The following is a 16727-nucleotide window of genomic DNA, read 5'->3' on the forward strand; positions in this document are numbered from 1 at the left end:
AAGGAGAGCAGGCTGAGTTCCCAACATAGCTAGAGATTAGACTGCAGTGTGCTCTCCTGCTTGGTGTGGTCAGTTTTTTAATAGGAAAGCAGAGGGACTGGAAGGAACACCGGGGATTTCACACAAAGGAAGCAATACAAAGAGAACAGGAGACTGCTTCATACAAGTACATGGTACAGCAGGCACCTATCAGAAATATGAAGTGTTGGGGTAACAAACGCTTTTAAAAAACACTGGTCTAAAGCACCCTTTACACAATTTCCAAGCAAAATCATCATTTTTCAATATGCCCATACACAGGTAGACTGGTAAGTAGAAGAATGTTGCGGATTTGGTATATTTCTTCCTAAGTACCCTTTTTAGCAGAACGCATTTCTTTATGGTCTCAATGCTCTTCAAGAGAACCTAATAAAGCTAAAACATGACGTCACAGCGAGATCTTCCTGGCTGTGCAGTGTGGCAGTCCCATATGATAAAGTAATTTAGTAATGACTCAGTCCCTTCAACCTCATTATATGTTGTTGTAATTTGTTATACGATTTTTCTTTTTATTCTCCAGATGGATGACGGGGTCATGGGGCCCGTGTTCAGCCACCTGTGAAAAAGGATTCCAGCAGCGAGAAGTTACCTGTGCCTACCAGCTGCAGAATGGCACCTATGTCCACACACGGGATATTTATTGCAGTAGCCCCAAGCCGGCAACTAAACAGAGCTGTGAAGGTCAAGACTGTTTATCTATATGGGAAGCTTCGGAATGGTCAGCAGTAAGTGTGAATCACAAAAGCTGTACAGATCAGATGGCAGTTGGATGTTCTGACCACCAATCAAAGGTTCCATTGGTGTTCTGTACATGTTAAATATCTATGGAGAAAATGGAACAGCCAGACACTCTACCTCTGTACCTCTGCCATATGTTGGGGGAAGCCATAGCCGTTCACTGAAACTATTGAACACAACTGAGTACTCAGTCCCCCAAACATAATCAGCTTTGAGACAGTGATAAATGGGGAGTACTCTGAATGGTCAGGGGTGGGTAGTGGTGTCCCCCAGGGTTCTGTGCTGGGACCAATCCTATTTCATGTATTCATAAATGACCTGGAGGATGGGGTAAACAGTTCAATCTCTGTATTTGCGGACAATACTAAGCTAAGCAGGGCAATAACTTCTCCACAGGATGTGGAAACCTTGCAAGAAGATCTGAACAAATGAATGGGGCGGGCAACTAATTGGCAAATGAGGTTCAATGTAGAAAAATGTAAAATAATGCATTTGGGTGGCAAAAATATGAATGTAATCTACACACTGGGGCTAGAACCTCTGGGGGGATCTAGGATGGAAAAGGACCCGGGGGTCCTAGTAGATGATAGGCTCAGCAATGGCATGCAATGCCAAGCTGCTGCTAACAAAGCAAACAGAATATTGGCATTAAAAAGGGGATCAACTCCAGAGATAAAATAATTCTCCTGCTCTACAAGACTCTGGTCTGGCCGCACCTGGAGTATGCTGTCCAGTTCTGGGCACCAGTCCTCAGGAAGGATGTACTGTTAATGGAGCGACTACAAAGAAGGGCAACAAAGCTAATAAAGGGTCTGGAGGATATTAGTTATGAGGAAAGGTTGGGAGCACTGAACTTATTCTCTCTGGAGAAGAGACGCTTGAGAGGGGATATGATTTAAATTTATAAATACCATACTGGTGACCCCACAATAGGGATAAAACTTTTCCCCGTAAGGGAATTTAATAAGACACGCGGCCATTCACTAAAATTAGAAGAAAAGAGCGTTAACCTTAAACTGCGTAGAGGATTCTTTATTGCAAGAGCGTTTAGGATGTGGAATTCTCTTCCACAGGCGGTGGTCTCAGCGGGAAGCTCACTCTCCCACTCCTCAGCCTAACGGAACCCAGTGGACATTAGTCCATCTGCATGTACAACCACCAGCATGATATTGTATAACCCATTGCGTTTGTTAGGCTGAGGGGCAGAAGGGTGCGGTGTGGCAATGAGCCGCTGAGAGCGAGTCCCAAACACTCAGGAGCCGATCCGGAGTCCATCGGTGCTCCCTAGTGATGTCACCACGACCACGGGGCAGAAGTCTAGGATCAGAATTATTGCCAATCTGACCAGCATGGAATGCAAATAGAATCTGTTGCCGTGGCAACGCCTTTCGCCCGCATGCGCTTCATCTAGTCCATCTGCATGTACAACCACCAGCATGGTATCGTATAAACCATCATGGGTTTAATTTTTCATGGTGTCTAACTTTTTACTGTGAACAATAAATGTTTACCTTTTTAGCCTTTACCATTGGCTCGGATTTTCTATACTTTGAGGAACTAGAGTCATCCATTCCCATCCAGAGGTAGCGCTGTCATACTTTCCGTTTGTGTTTATGGTTACTGTGTGTACTACTCCTGATGGCTGCATCGGATTGACCTTTGGTCAGTGGACAGTATGGGCTTTTTTATTTTCCAATCATTTTTATTAAAGTTATAAACCATATAGATCTAAAACCATATAATATAGTAAAGAAAAGTACCCGTAAATGATAGCATTAGTGACATACAACATTGATCGCACAGGAACCAGTATAACGAATTTTTGGGCTGTGACTATATTTCGGGATAACAAAGAATACATCCTCCAAAGGGGAACTACATGACCGGGGTTCGCCCTCATCTAAGACGAGGAGTCATCCCACCCAAGAATTGATCACGGTAGCTGGTCTTTGTGTTTGCATGCACAATCCTTAGCCGGGGATTGGAACCAATGGTGGCCGACCAGCTGTTCTATGTCTTTCCCCAAACTATCAAAAGGTTTGATAAATGGAAAGAAAAGGACAAGAAGAAAAAGGTAAAGGAAGAAGAAAATGAAAACAGTGAGCCTCCCCTAGGGCATTAAGAGGCTTGCCTGAAATCAGACAAGGCTGTCCCCAGGGCTGTATTTTTTTTTAAAGCCCAACTCCAGGAAACCTAAAAACTCTCCCTTGCAGTGGGCAGCAAAAGAGCAAGTTAATTAAAGAAGAAGTAGGACCAAAGCTCTTTTGGCCCTACTTCTCCTGGGAATTAAAGGCAGGGGTGGGCAGAAGGGGCGCCTGCACTGAGGTGGGGGTGTTGCCGTAAGGAGATTGGAGGGGATTTGTGTTGGTAGGGGGAATTTGGAGAGCGAGAGGGGGGTAAGTTTTGTTCTAGAATGTTAAATTTGGGTGGGGGTTTGCTAAGAGTGGTGATTTAGGGGGATTTATGTTGGGAGGGGTGATGGGGGGAGGGGAGATTTGTGCTAAGATGGGGGGAATTTGTTCTGAGGGGAGAGTTGAATTGGGGGGTGATATGTACCAAGAGGGAAATTTTAGTGTTAGAGGAATTTGTGCTAGGAGGGGTGAATTGGATGGGGGGGGGGGGGGGTGTCAAAGATTTGTGCTGAGAGGGGGGATTTCAGCAGGGGAGCGGATTTGTACTGGGAGCCGGGTTAATTTATGCTTGGGAGGTAAGCATGCAGATTATTACTCAGTGCTTTTCTAGGGATTTTTGCTGCCACATAATGCTTTTAAATGGGGGGGGGGGGGGGGCGCAGTTGATCTTGTCCCAGCACTGTTTACAGGAGTACACATTGTTCTGCACTCCTGTGACCCAGATTCAGCTGACAGCCGGATTGAAATCCGCTGTCCCCTGACTTCGCTCAGCCAGTCCAGACTCCGGCTGGTCCGTTAATGTTGAGAGCCACACAGATGTTTGGACTGGCACCTGGCTCAGCCTCTCAGCACACCGCTGGGAGATGGTGAGCAGCTCCCACCCCCCGACACTCCAGTGAGCACTGGCGGGGCAGAGCAGAGAGCCGGTGACTGCTCAGTAAATACCCGGAACTGGGTGATCCAGCGGTCTTTGATTGCTCAGTTCTCTTAGAAGCACCCCGGGGATAGATGCAGTATCGGACTTTTTTGTTTTTGGATATTTGTTTTGTTATATTGCCAAACTTCTCTTTTATGGATATTATAGTTCTGTATCCATATGGAATGGTTAGGTGAATGAAGTCAAGTTTTAGGGCAGATTGAAGAAGCAAAGTATGGAAGTACCCAAGTGTGATATAAAATATTTGGAAATATGTTATGGTGATCTGTAATGATACAGCCACAATTCAAGCCATATTATGTTTATACAAAGATAGATTAAGTAATTTTAAGGGTCTATTTATCAACAACAAAAAAAAAATAATTAGCTGGATGGATGTCACAAGCATTCTCCCAGCTGTGACAAATTTTATCTAAGCCCTTGTACACACGGTCGGAGATTCCGACAACCAAATCCATTGGATTTTGTCCGACGGATTTTGTCTGACACTGTTGCATACACACGGTCGGACAAAGTTGTGGGCAAATCCGACATGATGGCGTTATTTCGTTACGATGGGACTACGTTCACGCTAGTAGCCAATAGCTTTGGTGTAGGAATTTGATCGCACTTTGTCCGATCGGAATTCTCTACACATGATCGGAGTATGTCCGATCGGAGCATTTTGACGGAAAATTTTACCAACAAGTTGGAAAACTTGGTCCGGCGGATACTCCGACGGAAACAGTCCGATGGAGACCACACACAGTCGGAATATCCGACAAAACGGTCCGATCGGACACATTCCGTCGGAATCTCCGACCGTGTGTACAAGGACTAAGAGGTTGATTTCCTACCATCGCCTGATCCATCTAATGGCCATAATGCAGTATTTTCCAGAAAATCCTTACTCAGACTAATCCCACTTAATGGCCACTAGATGGAGGTGACGATCATAGAAAATAAACATATTGGACAAAAAATTTGGAAAATTAGTTACACCTGGGTTGAATACTTGTTATTTTTTTTTTCATAAATACACCCCTAATGCCGCGTACACACGATCGGAATTCTCGTCGGAAAAAGCTTTGATGGTTTTCTCAACAGAATTCCGACGGCTCAAGCTGTCTTACCTACACACGGTCACAGCAAATTCCGATCGTTTATAACGTGGTGACGTACAACATGTACGACTCAACTAGAAAAAGGAAGTTCAATAGCCAGTAGCCAATAGCTTCCGTCTCGTAGTTGAATCTGAGCATGCATGGTTTTTGGCGTGTCGGAATTGCATACACACGATCGGAATTACCGATAGAAAGTTTATCTGTCTGGAAAATTGAGAACATGCTATAAATTTTTGGCTGGCGGGAATTCGGACAGCTAAATTCCAATGGAACATACACACGGTCGCATTTTCCGATGAAAAGCTCTCATCTGTCTTTTGCTGGCCAAAATTCATGTGTACGCGGCATAAGAGTCTCTTTGGACAAGGGCATTCGTAAAGAACCTGGGGAAGCCTTGAAGCAATTCGCTTTTTTTCTTTATTTGTACAATGTTTATTATGAAAGAGTGAAACAATATTTCATGAATAGGACCACACCAACCTGTTTAAATGTCTGTTATATTTGTAGTGCTCTTCAGACTGCGGACGAGGCTCCAAGAAGAGGAGGATATCATGTACCAATACAAGGGGCAAATGTGACTCTGCCACTAGGCCAAGAGAAGAGGAGGACTGTGAGAATTACACAGGATGCTATGAGTGGAAGACAGGGGACTGGTCCAAGGTAAGGACTAACAAAAACCAAATTCTTACACAAGTAAGAACAAATCAGCGTTCCCTTTAAAGTGGTTGTAAATACATGAAATTAAAAATGAACAGAGCATATCCTCCTATAGTGTGTTTTTGCGTCTATTGAAAGCACCTGTCTGCTTTCTCGTTCCTTTATCTGTCACTTCTGACATTCTATGACAACACCAAGCAATCCCGGGAGATGCCCCCACCTACAATCCCACACCTAGCAAGTATTTGGCATGTGCATGGGAACCACATCATCATGGCACAGATCGCTCTCTGTGTCCAATTCAGAAAGCGAAGGACTGGTAAATGACCTCTTTACCGCCCCCTTCCCCCACTCTCCATCCACCTGTGCACCCACACAGTAGCTGGCAGGAGAGGAAAACCAGCAATGCTGCAGGGGGCCCTGCACATAGAAGAATCAGATGTGGGCAGCACAGGGTGGGGGATCAGTGCAGCGGGACAGGAGGACAATTACAGACCAATGCATGGTATCCGTGTCTCTCCCTGCAGCCGCTGAAAGACAGTTTCTCCCCCTCTCCCTCCCACCAGCTTTCAGCTGCTGCGAGGGAGAGAAACAGAGTACATCGTATTGTAACTGTTCTCCCATTTGGCCACACCAATCCCCCTGATGTCTGGGCCCCCCTGTGTGTCACTGGCCACCTACAGGAGGGCCAGTTGTACTCCCCTATTGTCAGCAGAGGAAAATTTCCCTTCAAAGTGCAACTTCCCTAGCATGTAACCTATTTGCCTTTAGCGAATCAACCACCATGACTCAGGAACACAATTCAAAAGGCTGAGCTTTTGTAAAGCCTTCTAAATAGGGATTTTGTTTTTTTGTAAACCAAGACATATTGAAAATTTTTAGTGTTATGACTTTTCCAACTCTGGCTTTAGAGGACAGAAAACCAGACATAATTGATTGAAAAGTAATCCTTTCATATATTTTATAATGTAGTAAGCGCTATGCTTTGTTTTGTTCTTTGTTTTCTCAGTAAGGTCCAATATATATTCATTCTTCCACGGCACCCCCTTTTGACTGCATTTTCACAGCAACTCTCCCTTGCCTGCTTATTTAGTGCAATGCTATGTAAATTGAAACACAGTTTATTGCAATAACTGATCGATTTGAAAACACAGTGGCTTTTGTCTTTTGGGGTGAATTTAAAGTGGTATTGAACCCAAAAACAAAACTATTAAATTGTCCCTTACCAGTTAGGTGTGGTGTCTGCATTCGTTTTCTTTTTTTTTTCCTGTTTAACATTCTTCCAGACCAAGCTGTCCAGCAAAAGCAGCAATTGGAAGGTTTGGGACCATTATATATATATATATATATATATATATATATATATATATATATATATATATATATATATATATATATATATATATATATATATATATATATTTTTTTTTTTTTTTTTTTTTTTTTTACAGTTCTGTCCTCAATGGGACAAGGTACCAAAAGTAATGCAAAAGTGGGCACAGATTTTTTTTTTTTTTAGGTCGTTTAAATTTCACGTTGTTAGAATAATGCTTCCTGTATAGTAACACCTCTTCTTTCTTCAACTTTCTTCTTCATCCTCCTCCTTTCTTCCTTCGTCTTCTTCCTCTTTCTTCCTTCTTTCTTTCTAAAATTTTCTTCTTCCTTTTTTCTTTCTTCTTTCTATCTTTTCATTTTTTTTCTTCCCTTTCTTCATTTTCTTCCTCTTCTTCCTTTCCTTTTTTTTCTACTTCTTCTTTCTTCCTTTTTGTTCTTTCTTTCTTTCTTTCTTTCTCTCTCCTTTCTTTTTTCTTTTTCTAATTTTCTTCCTCTTCTTCCTTTCCTCTTCTTCTTTTTTCTACTTCTTTCTTCCTTTTGTTCTTCCTCCTTCTTTCTTTCTCTTTTTTTTTTATTCCTTTTCTTCTTTATTCTTTCTTTCTGCTTCCTTCTTTCTTCTTTCTTCCTTCTTCTCCTTCTTCCTTCTTCCCCTTCTTCCTTCTTCCCTTTCTTCCTTCTTCCTTCTTCTTTTTTCTACTTCTTTCTTCCTTTTGTTTCTTCTTTCTTCTTCCTTCTTTCTTTCTCCTTTCTTTTTTCTTTTTTTTCTTCATTTTCTTTCTTTCTTTCTTTCTTTCTTTCTTTCTTTCTTTCTTTCTTTCTTTCTTTCTTTCTTTCTTCTTTCTTCTTTCTTTCTTCTTTCTTCTTTCTTTCTTCTTTCTTCCTGCTTTCTTCTTTCTTCTTCCTCCTTTCTTCTTCTTCCTTCTTCTTCTTCCTTCTTTCTTTCTTTCTTCTTTCTTCCTTCTTCTTTCTTCCTTCTTCCTTATTCTTTCTTCTTCCTTCTTATTCCTATCTTTTCATTTTTTTTCTTCCCTTTCTTTATTTTTCTTCCTCTTCTTCCTTTCCTCTTTTTTTTTCTTTTTTTTTCTACTTCTTCTTTCTTCCTTTTTGTTCTTTCTTTCTTTCTTTCTTTCTTTCTTTCTTTCTCCTTTCTTTTTTCTTTTTCTAATTTTCTTCCTCTTCTTCCTTTCCTCTTTTTTCTTTTTTTTTTCTACTTCTTTCTTTCTTTCTTTCTTTCTTTCTTTCTTTCTTCCTTTTGTTTCTTCTTTCTTCCATCTTCCTTCTCTCTTCTTTTTTCTTTCTTTCTCCTTTCTTTCTTTTTTTTTCTTAATTTTCTTCCTCTTCTTCCTTTCCTCTTCTTCTTTTTTCTACTTCTTTCTTCCTTTTGTTTCTTCTTCCTTCTTTCTTTTTTTTTCTTCCTCTTCTTTCTTTCTGCTTTCTTCTTTCTTCCTTTCTTCTTTCTTTCTACTTTCTTCTTTCTTTCTACTTTCTTCTTCCTTCTTCTTCTTCCTTCTTCTTTCTTCTTCTTCCTTCTTCTTCCTTCTTCTTTCTTCTTCTTCCTTCTTCCTTCTTCTTTCTTCTTCTTCCTTCTTTCTTCTTCTTCCACCTTCCTTCTTCTTCTTTCTTCTTCTTTCTTCTTCTTTCTTCTTTCTTCTTCCTTCTTCCTTCTTCCTTCTTTCTTCTTTCTTCTTCCTTCTTTCTTCTTCAGTAAATAATGGATTCCAGGCAGCAACAATGTGCCGTCATGGAGCTCTTGATGAAGGAGCAGGCTGTCCAACATCCACAGACGGCTACAGAATGTTTACAGAGATGACACTGACCAGAACAATGTGCACTGATGGGTGAAGAAGTTTAAAGAAGAGGAAACCAACACTGAAGACCAACCACGCAGTGGGAGACCAGCGATGTCCGGCAGTCTGCACCCCTCCTTCATCAAGAACTCAATGATGACACGTTGCTTCTGCTTGGAATCCATTATTTACCTGCAATGAAAAAGAAGATGATGATTTACTATAGAGGGAGAGTGGCTCTAACAATATGTAAAATTTAAATGACTTGTGTAAGTCAATAAAACACGTATGCCTTCTTTTGCAATACTTTTAGTGCAGCCCTTGTACTTTGTCTGCGTAAAACGATGAAAAAACGATTACTGCCGATCTCCTCACTTGGACTCAAGCTCTCCCTGCTTCCTCCTTGAAGCAGTTCAAACTGAGAAGCAGAGTAATTGAATTTTTCCTGAAAAGTAACATGACGTTATCACACTTTTTGTTATTTTGTGCCTGCAGTGCTCCTCCACCTGCGGTAAAGGCCTGCAGTCCCGTGTAGTACAGTGTATGCACAAAGTGACTGGTCGCCATGGAATTGAATGTTCTTTTCTGTCGAAGCCAGTGGCCTACAGGCAATGTCATCAAGAAGCTTGCAATGAAAAAGTGAATGCCAACACCATCACATCTCCGAGACTTGGTTGGTAACTTAAAATTTTTAGAACTGCTTCTTTGTTTAAACTTAATGGCATTATTATGGTACATGGTATGTTCTGATTAATGGCTTATAAATATGACTTTTGAAAGCTGAACTCCAGGGATGATATGTTTTACGTACATACACTCGGCCAGCTTGGCACAGGGCAAGTATGCATATGTGAGACCTGATTGGCTTCTATAGAAGCTTTAAGTCGCTGAGCTACCACAGTGATGGCCGCGGTCTTCCAGGTGCTGTGCCGGGCAATTGATCTTCAGCATAGTAACCCCAATTTTATTCAAACAGTAGTATTTGCGGACAGCAACAGTTCAGTACCGATCCCACTGCAAATTATTTCAGTATGTCACAATGCATAGGAGACAGGTGTCCTACATGGTCAATTGCCATCATTACCCATACAGCTAGGTAAAAAAGTATTTGATCCCCTGCTGCGTTTGCCCACTGACAAAGAAATGATCAGTCTATAATTTTAATGGTCGGTTTATTTTAACAGTGAGAGACAGAATAACGACAGGAAAAAAAAAAAGAAAAAAAGAAAAACGCATTTCAACAAAGTTATCAATTGATTTGCATTTGATGAGTGAAATAAGTATTTGACCCCTTCGTAAAACATGGCTTGGTACTTGGTGGCCAAGCCCTTGTTGGCAATCAGAGGTCAGATGTTTCTTGTAGTTGGCCACCAGGTTTGCACACATCTCAGGAGGGATTTTGTCCCGCTCCTCTTTGCAGATCCTCTCCAAGTCATTAAGCTTTCGAGGCTGACGTTTGATAACTTTGGTAAACCTTAAGCGCCCACATATTTTCTATGGGATTAAGGTCTGGAGACTGGCTAGGCCACTCCAGGGCCTTAATGTGCTTCTTCTTGAGCCACTCCTTTGTTGTCTTGGCCATGTGTTTTGGGTCATTGTCATGCTGGAATACCCATCTATGACCCATTTTCAATGCCCTGGCTGAGGGAAGGAGGTTCTCACCCAAGATTTGAGGGTACACAGTTCCCCCCGTCCATCAACCCTTTGATGTGGTGAAGTTGTCCTGTCCCCTTAGCAGAAAACCACCCCCAAAAGCATAATGTTTCCACCTCAATGTTTGATGAGGGGGATGGTATTCTTGGGGGTCAGGTGCAGCATTCCTCCTCCTCCAAACACGTTGCGTTTAGTTAATGCCAAAGAGCTTGATTTTGGTCTCATCTGACCACAACACTTTCACCCAGTTCTCCTCTGAATCATCCAGATATTCATTAGCAAACTTCAGACAGGCCTGTACATGTGCTTTTTTGAGTAGGGGGACCTTGCAGGCACTGCAGGATTTCAGTCCTTGAGGGCGTAGTGTATTACCAATTGTTTTCTTGGTGACTATGGTCTCAGCTGCCTAGAGGTCATTGACAAGATTTTCTGGCTGATTCCTCATCGTTCTCATGATCATTGAAACTGCACGAGGTGCGATCTTGCATAGAGCCCCAGACCGAGAGAGATTGACGGTTATTTTTTTTTTCCATTTGCGAATAATCGCACCAACTGTTGTCTTTTATACAGGTAACAAGCTGAGATTAGCAGCACTCCCTTTAAGAGAGTGCTCCTAATCTCAGCTCATTACCTGTATAGAAGACACCCGGGAGCCAGAAATGTTGCTGTTTGATAGGGGGATCAAATACTTATTTCACTCATTAAAATGCAAATCAATTTGTAACTTTTTTGAAATTAGTTTTTCTGGAAATATTTGTTGTACTGTCTCTCGCTGTCAATATTAATTGTCAAAGGGCAAACATACAAAATCAGCAGGGGATAAAAGTACAACCCCCCCCCCCCTCACTGTACAGCCAAAAGTATGATACCTCCAACATGCAATGTTGGATACATTACAGCATTGGTCATAAATCCGTAAATCCCTCTTTGTGATACAGGTATATGTACATATTGTTCTATTAGCCCGCTATGACCAAGGTGACGTGGACAAAGCTTGTAGGAAATACATGATGGTTGTGTTTTTTAATCCAGCAAGTTGTTTCAATAATGCTGTAGTGAGTGCTGTACTTTTCTATGTATGTATGTATTTGTGCTGAGAGGACCTCTGAATGGCACCGCTGATTTCAGCATCTCTGGAGTAGACCGCAGGGGTGGAGTAGCTTTGACTCTGGATTGGCACTGGAACTGGTCATTGTACCCTAGAACTGTAATTGTAATCGTAATATAGACTGGAGACTTGTTATTATGGCCCAAGCGAAGTCCAACATCCATCCACAGCCTCCTACCGATCACGCTGAGATTGCTGCCCTTTGAAAACCGCAACACCTCCATGATGGCCATTCTGATGCCCAGACCCGCTTTCCTGGAACCTGAAATCATTCCTTTCAGTTATGTTGGATAAAAAAAAAATCTGTTCAATTTTGTTTACATAGATAGCCAAATTTGAAATGTCCTTTCTCTACATGGTTCAGCTCTATATAATTTCATAACAACAAGGTTGCACCCTATTGGTTGGACAAGGTGGGGTGATGATGTCACAATCTCCACCTCATCCAATCAGAGAGTACTTTGCATTAATTGAGAAAATGCAAAGCATTCTCTGAATGGAACCCGTGCTGTATTCAGTAAGCAGCAGGGCAGCCACTTGGCGCAGGACCCAGAAGCTAGTGTAGATCACTGGGGTAATGGTGCTTATTAGAGTAATTCCCAGCTTCTAGAGCAGTGATTCTCAACCAGGTTTCCTCCAAAGATTGCTAGGGGTTCATTCAGAATTGGGCAATTTCTGCCTGTCAGATAAGTTCCCACTGACACCATTGATCTTTTTAGCTATCTGTAAGGAGGTAATTCTTCCCACTGACCATCACACTAATGTATCAGGAGTTGTAGATTTCTAATTTTTATCAGGGGTTCCCCGAGACCGGAGAACTATTTCAAGGGTTCCTCTGTGTTGAAAAGGTTGACATAGGCTGTTCTAGAGGGATCCCACAGGTATGGACCATACACACTTACATTGGTCCAAGCTGGATGGTAAAATCGCCATACCTGGAATCGAGCTTTGAGGCCACATTTACACTTGAGCGTCGTTTTGTTTCACTTTCTTTCTTGTTTTTATGCACGTATTTGTGTGTTTTTGTAGTGTTTTAAAAGAGTTTTTGAGCTTTGACATTTTTGTTATTAGCGAATAGAGAAATCTGTCATCTGTTTCATCATTTGTTGCTATGTTTTTCAGCTTTTTCATCTGCTTTTAATTATTGTTAGGGTTGGCATTGGGGTTAGGGTTACGGCTAGGGATTAATTGTATTTATTAATATTATGTTTTATTTATTTATTTTTTGTCAAGGTTTATTTTATTTTATTTATTTATAGATTATTCTTTTTTATTTATTTTTCTGGGGGGATGTTGGGTTAGGTGCTAGATTTAGTGGTTAAGGTTGGGGTTAGAGGTTCATTTATTTAATTTATTATTTATTTGATTGATTTGTTAATGGTTATTATTTTTATTTTAATTATTGTATTTGAGCAGAAAACCACTCAAAAACTTGCAACAAAACACGTGAAAACGTTCAAAAAAACGCACAAATTGCACATTTCAATACATTGCTCTAGGAAGAAAAACCTTCAAAAACATGACAGCCAGCCAAGATCACATTTGTTGCTATGTTTTTTAGCTTTTTCATCTGCTTTTATTTATTTAATTATTGTTAGGGTTAGCGTTGGGGGTAAGGGTTAAGTTTACGGCTAGGGATTAATTGTATTTATTAATATTATGAGTTATTTATTTATTTTTTTGTCAGGGTTTATTTTTTTATTTATTTATATATTATTCTTTATTATTTTTATTTTAGGGGGGTTGCTGGGTTAGGTGCTAGATTTAGTGGTTACGGTTGGGGTTAGAGGTTCATTTATTATTTATTTAATAGTTTTGTTAATGATTATTATTTTTATTTTTATTATTGTATTTGAGCAGAAAACCACGCAAAAACTTGCAACAAAACACGCAGAAACGAAAAAAAAAAACCTTCAAAAACATACCAGCCTGCCCAGATCACATTTGTTGCTATGTTTTTTCAGCGTTTTCATCTGCTTTTATTTATTTAATTATTGTTAGCGTTGGGGGTAAGGGTTAGGTTTACGGCTAGGGATTAATTAATTGTATTTATTTATTAATATTAGGAGTTCTTCTTTTTTTTATTTTTGTCAGGGTTTATTTTATTTATATATTATTCTTTTTTCTTTTTATTTTTGGCGGGTGTTGGGTTAGGTGCTTGATTTAGTGGTTACGGTTGGGGTTAGAGGTTCATTTATTTAATTGTTTTGTTAATGGTTGTTATTTTTATTTTTATTATTGTATTTGAGCAGAAAACCACTCAAAAACTAGCAACAAAACATGTGGAAACGTTAAAATAAAAAACGCACAAATTGCACATTTCAATGCATTTCTCTAGGGGAAAAAAAAAAACCTTCAAAAACATACCAGCCTGCCCAGATCACATTTGTTGCTATGTTTTTTCAGCGTTTTCATCTGCTTTTATTTATTTAATTATTGTTAGCGTTGGGGGTAAGGGTTAGGTTTACGGCTAGGGATTAATTAATTGTATTTATTTATTAATATTAGGAGTTCTTCTTTTTTTTATTTTTGTCAGGGTTTATTTTATTTATATATTATTCTTTTTTCTTTTTATTTTTGGCGGGTGTTGGGTTAGGTGCTTGATTTAGTGGTTACGGTTGGGGTTAGAGGTTCATTTATTTAATTGTTTTGTTAATGGTTGTTATTTTTATTTTTATTATTGTATTTGAGCAGAAAACCACTCAAAAACTAGCAACAAAACATGTGGAAACGTTAAAATAAAAAACGCACAAATTGCACATTTCAATGCATTTCTCTAGGGGAAAAAAAAAAACCTTCAAAAACATACCAGCCTGCCCAGATCACATTTGTTGCTATGTTTTTCATCTGCTTTTATTTATTTATTGTTAGCGTTGGGGGGTAAGGGTTAGGTTTACGGCTAGGGATTAATTAATTGTATTTATTTATTAATATTATGAGTTATTTATTTATGTTTTTGTCAGGGTTTATTATATATATATATATATATATATGTATGTGTGTGTGTGTGTGTGTGTGTGTGTGTATATATATATATATATATAATGTATGTATATTATTCTTTTTTTGGGGGGGTTGTTGGGTTAGGTGCTAGATTTAGTGGCTAAGGTTGGGGTTAGAGGTTCATTTATTTCATTTACTATTTATATAATATTTATTATTTTTATTTTTGGGGGGGTGTTGGGTTAGGTGCTAGATTTAGTGGTTAAGGTTGGGGTTAGAGGTTCATTTATTTCATTTATTATTTATCTAATATTTAATATTTTTATTAATGGTTAGTATTTTTTGGGGGGGGGGGGTGTTGGGTTAATTGCTAGATTTAGTGGTTAAGGTTGGGGTTAGAGGTTCATTTATTTCATTTATTATTTATCTAATATTTAATATTTTTATTAATGGTTAGTATTTTTGGGGGGGGGGGGTGTGTTGGGTTAATTGCTAGATTTAGTGGCTAAGGTTGGGGTTAGAGGTTCATTTATTTCATTTATTATTTATTTAATATTTTTATTAATGGTTATTATTTTTATTTTTGGGGGGGTGTTGGGTTAGGTGCTCAATTTAGTGGTTAAGGTTGGGGTTAGAGGTTCATTTATTGAATTTATGATGTATCTAATATTTAATATTTTTATTAATGGTTATTATTTTTATTCTAATTATTGTATTTGAGCAGAAAACCACTCAAAAACTTGCTACAAAATGCACGGAAATGTTCAAAAACGCACATATTGCGCATTTCAATGCATTTCTCAATGCAAAAACTCTTCAAAAATATACCAACCTGCCCAGGTTGAGCTACAAAAGAAGCTCCAGAACTTTTTGAGCTTCGGGCAACTTGAGGTGGAGATGTGAACCATAGAGGATAATAGATTTTTGTTTTTTTCCCCCCCATCCGCGTTTTTGAAAGTTCGAGCTACACAACGCTCAGGTGTGAATGCAGCCTATGTCAAGTCCAGTATAGCCCAAGATGATCACTTCAGAGACATGTTAATAAATCCTAATCAGTGTTGTCTACTTCAATGCATCCTTAGGAACCACACGATGATTGGCTTTCATAAAGTCAGAGAGAAGAAAATTGGCATCAGTTGGGTTTTTGCCCTCATTTATAGTTCCGCATTTTCACGTCCTGCTGTCTTTATCATACAACCCTAACCAAGCTTTTCTTCTTGCAGCTGCACTGACATACAAGTGCACTGGTGACCAGTGGACGGTGTACTGCCGAGTTATCCGGGAGAAGAACCTCTGCCAGGATATGAGGTGGTACCAGCGATGCTGCCAGACCTGCAGAGACTTCTATGCCAACAAGCTGCAGCCACAGAGCTAGTAGCCCCATAGCACTGACCGGGGCATTGCCATAAGAGCAGTGCTGCCACCATCACACAAGACTTGAACACTGGTGCTCTTCATGTCAGGAGACCCAACATGGCTAGCACCAGAACCCAAAGAACAAGAGTTAAATATCCCGTATAATGCTGTGCTTGTTCTGCTTCACAAAAAAAAAAAAAAGGTTTCCTCGTAGCTGTTTTGTCCACACGTGGAATGACTATATGGATCGGGCATACATTCTCAGGCAGCTCAAAGAAGACTGGAGGAAACTGGTAATCTGTGATGGCTTGTGCGAAAAAGGTGAGACTCGGGCACAAAACCACATGATGATTCACATGGGTGCTCCTGGCAAAGTGAGGCCACTTGCCGTAACTTTGCAGTTACCAAGTCATTATGCAGTATGGTACTGCCGGACATGGACGACTGCCCGATGACAACATTTTAAGGTGCTTTGTGAGTGTTGCACATTTGCACAATCGTGCGTGACGGCCTGTCCTTGTTTACAGGCAACAACTTTATTATTATATATATTTCTTTTTTGTACCACAATAGGCTATTCGAAAAAAAAAAAAAAATTACACCATTTGTACTGTCTGAAAGAATCAGCATCTCAAATATATGATGTCATAGTTACTGTCAAATATTATTGTATTATTATAAATCTGTTCTGGAAATTGACATTCCAGCTACAATGTGAACGTGAGGCACATGGAGAGTCTCCACCCTTAATCTCATTTGCCTTTCAGCTTGAGGTTGTCATTGCCCTTTTTGATGCGCCAGAAGGAGGAGGCGGGGTTGTTGTTTTTTCTTATTTTTTTTATTTTTTTGTAATCCATCATTTGGGTACCACTCAGCACCCCATTCCATTGATGGGGAAAAGTATGGGCTTACTTGTTTAATATGGTCTACCTTTACCAG

At 39.9% G+C, this 16727-nt stretch overlaps 1 protein-coding gene across 1 annotated transcript in view; it reads left to right on the plus strand.

Annotated features, from left to right (window-relative positions):
• The window catches only part of LOC143959299 (A disintegrin and metalloproteinase with thrombospondin motifs 17-like), a 435585-nt gene extending 419135 nt beyond the window's left edge, over window positions 1–16450 (plus strand). Inside the window, exons 20-23 of the mRNA XM_077467981.1 lie at window positions 560–764; window positions 5457–5609; window positions 9224–9401; window positions 15656–16450. Coding sequence (XP_077324107.1) covers window positions 560–764; window positions 5457–5609; window positions 9224–9401; window positions 15656–15807 — 688 coding nt within the window. The 3' untranslated portion in view covers window positions 15808–16450. The remainder of the gene's footprint in view (window positions 1–559; window positions 765–5456; window positions 5610–9223; window positions 9402–15655) is intronic.
• The last annotated feature ends 277 nt before the right edge of the window (window positions 16451–16727 follow it).

The sequence above is a fragment of the Lithobates pipiens genome, unplaced genomic scaffold (genome assembly GCF_037356315.1).
Source record: "Lithobates pipiens isolate NorthernLeopardFrog02 unplaced genomic scaffold, aLitPip1_a1.2 Scaffold_7, whole genome shotgun sequence".
NCBI lineage: Eukaryota > Metazoa > Chordata > Amphibia > Anura > Ranidae > Lithobates > Lithobates pipiens.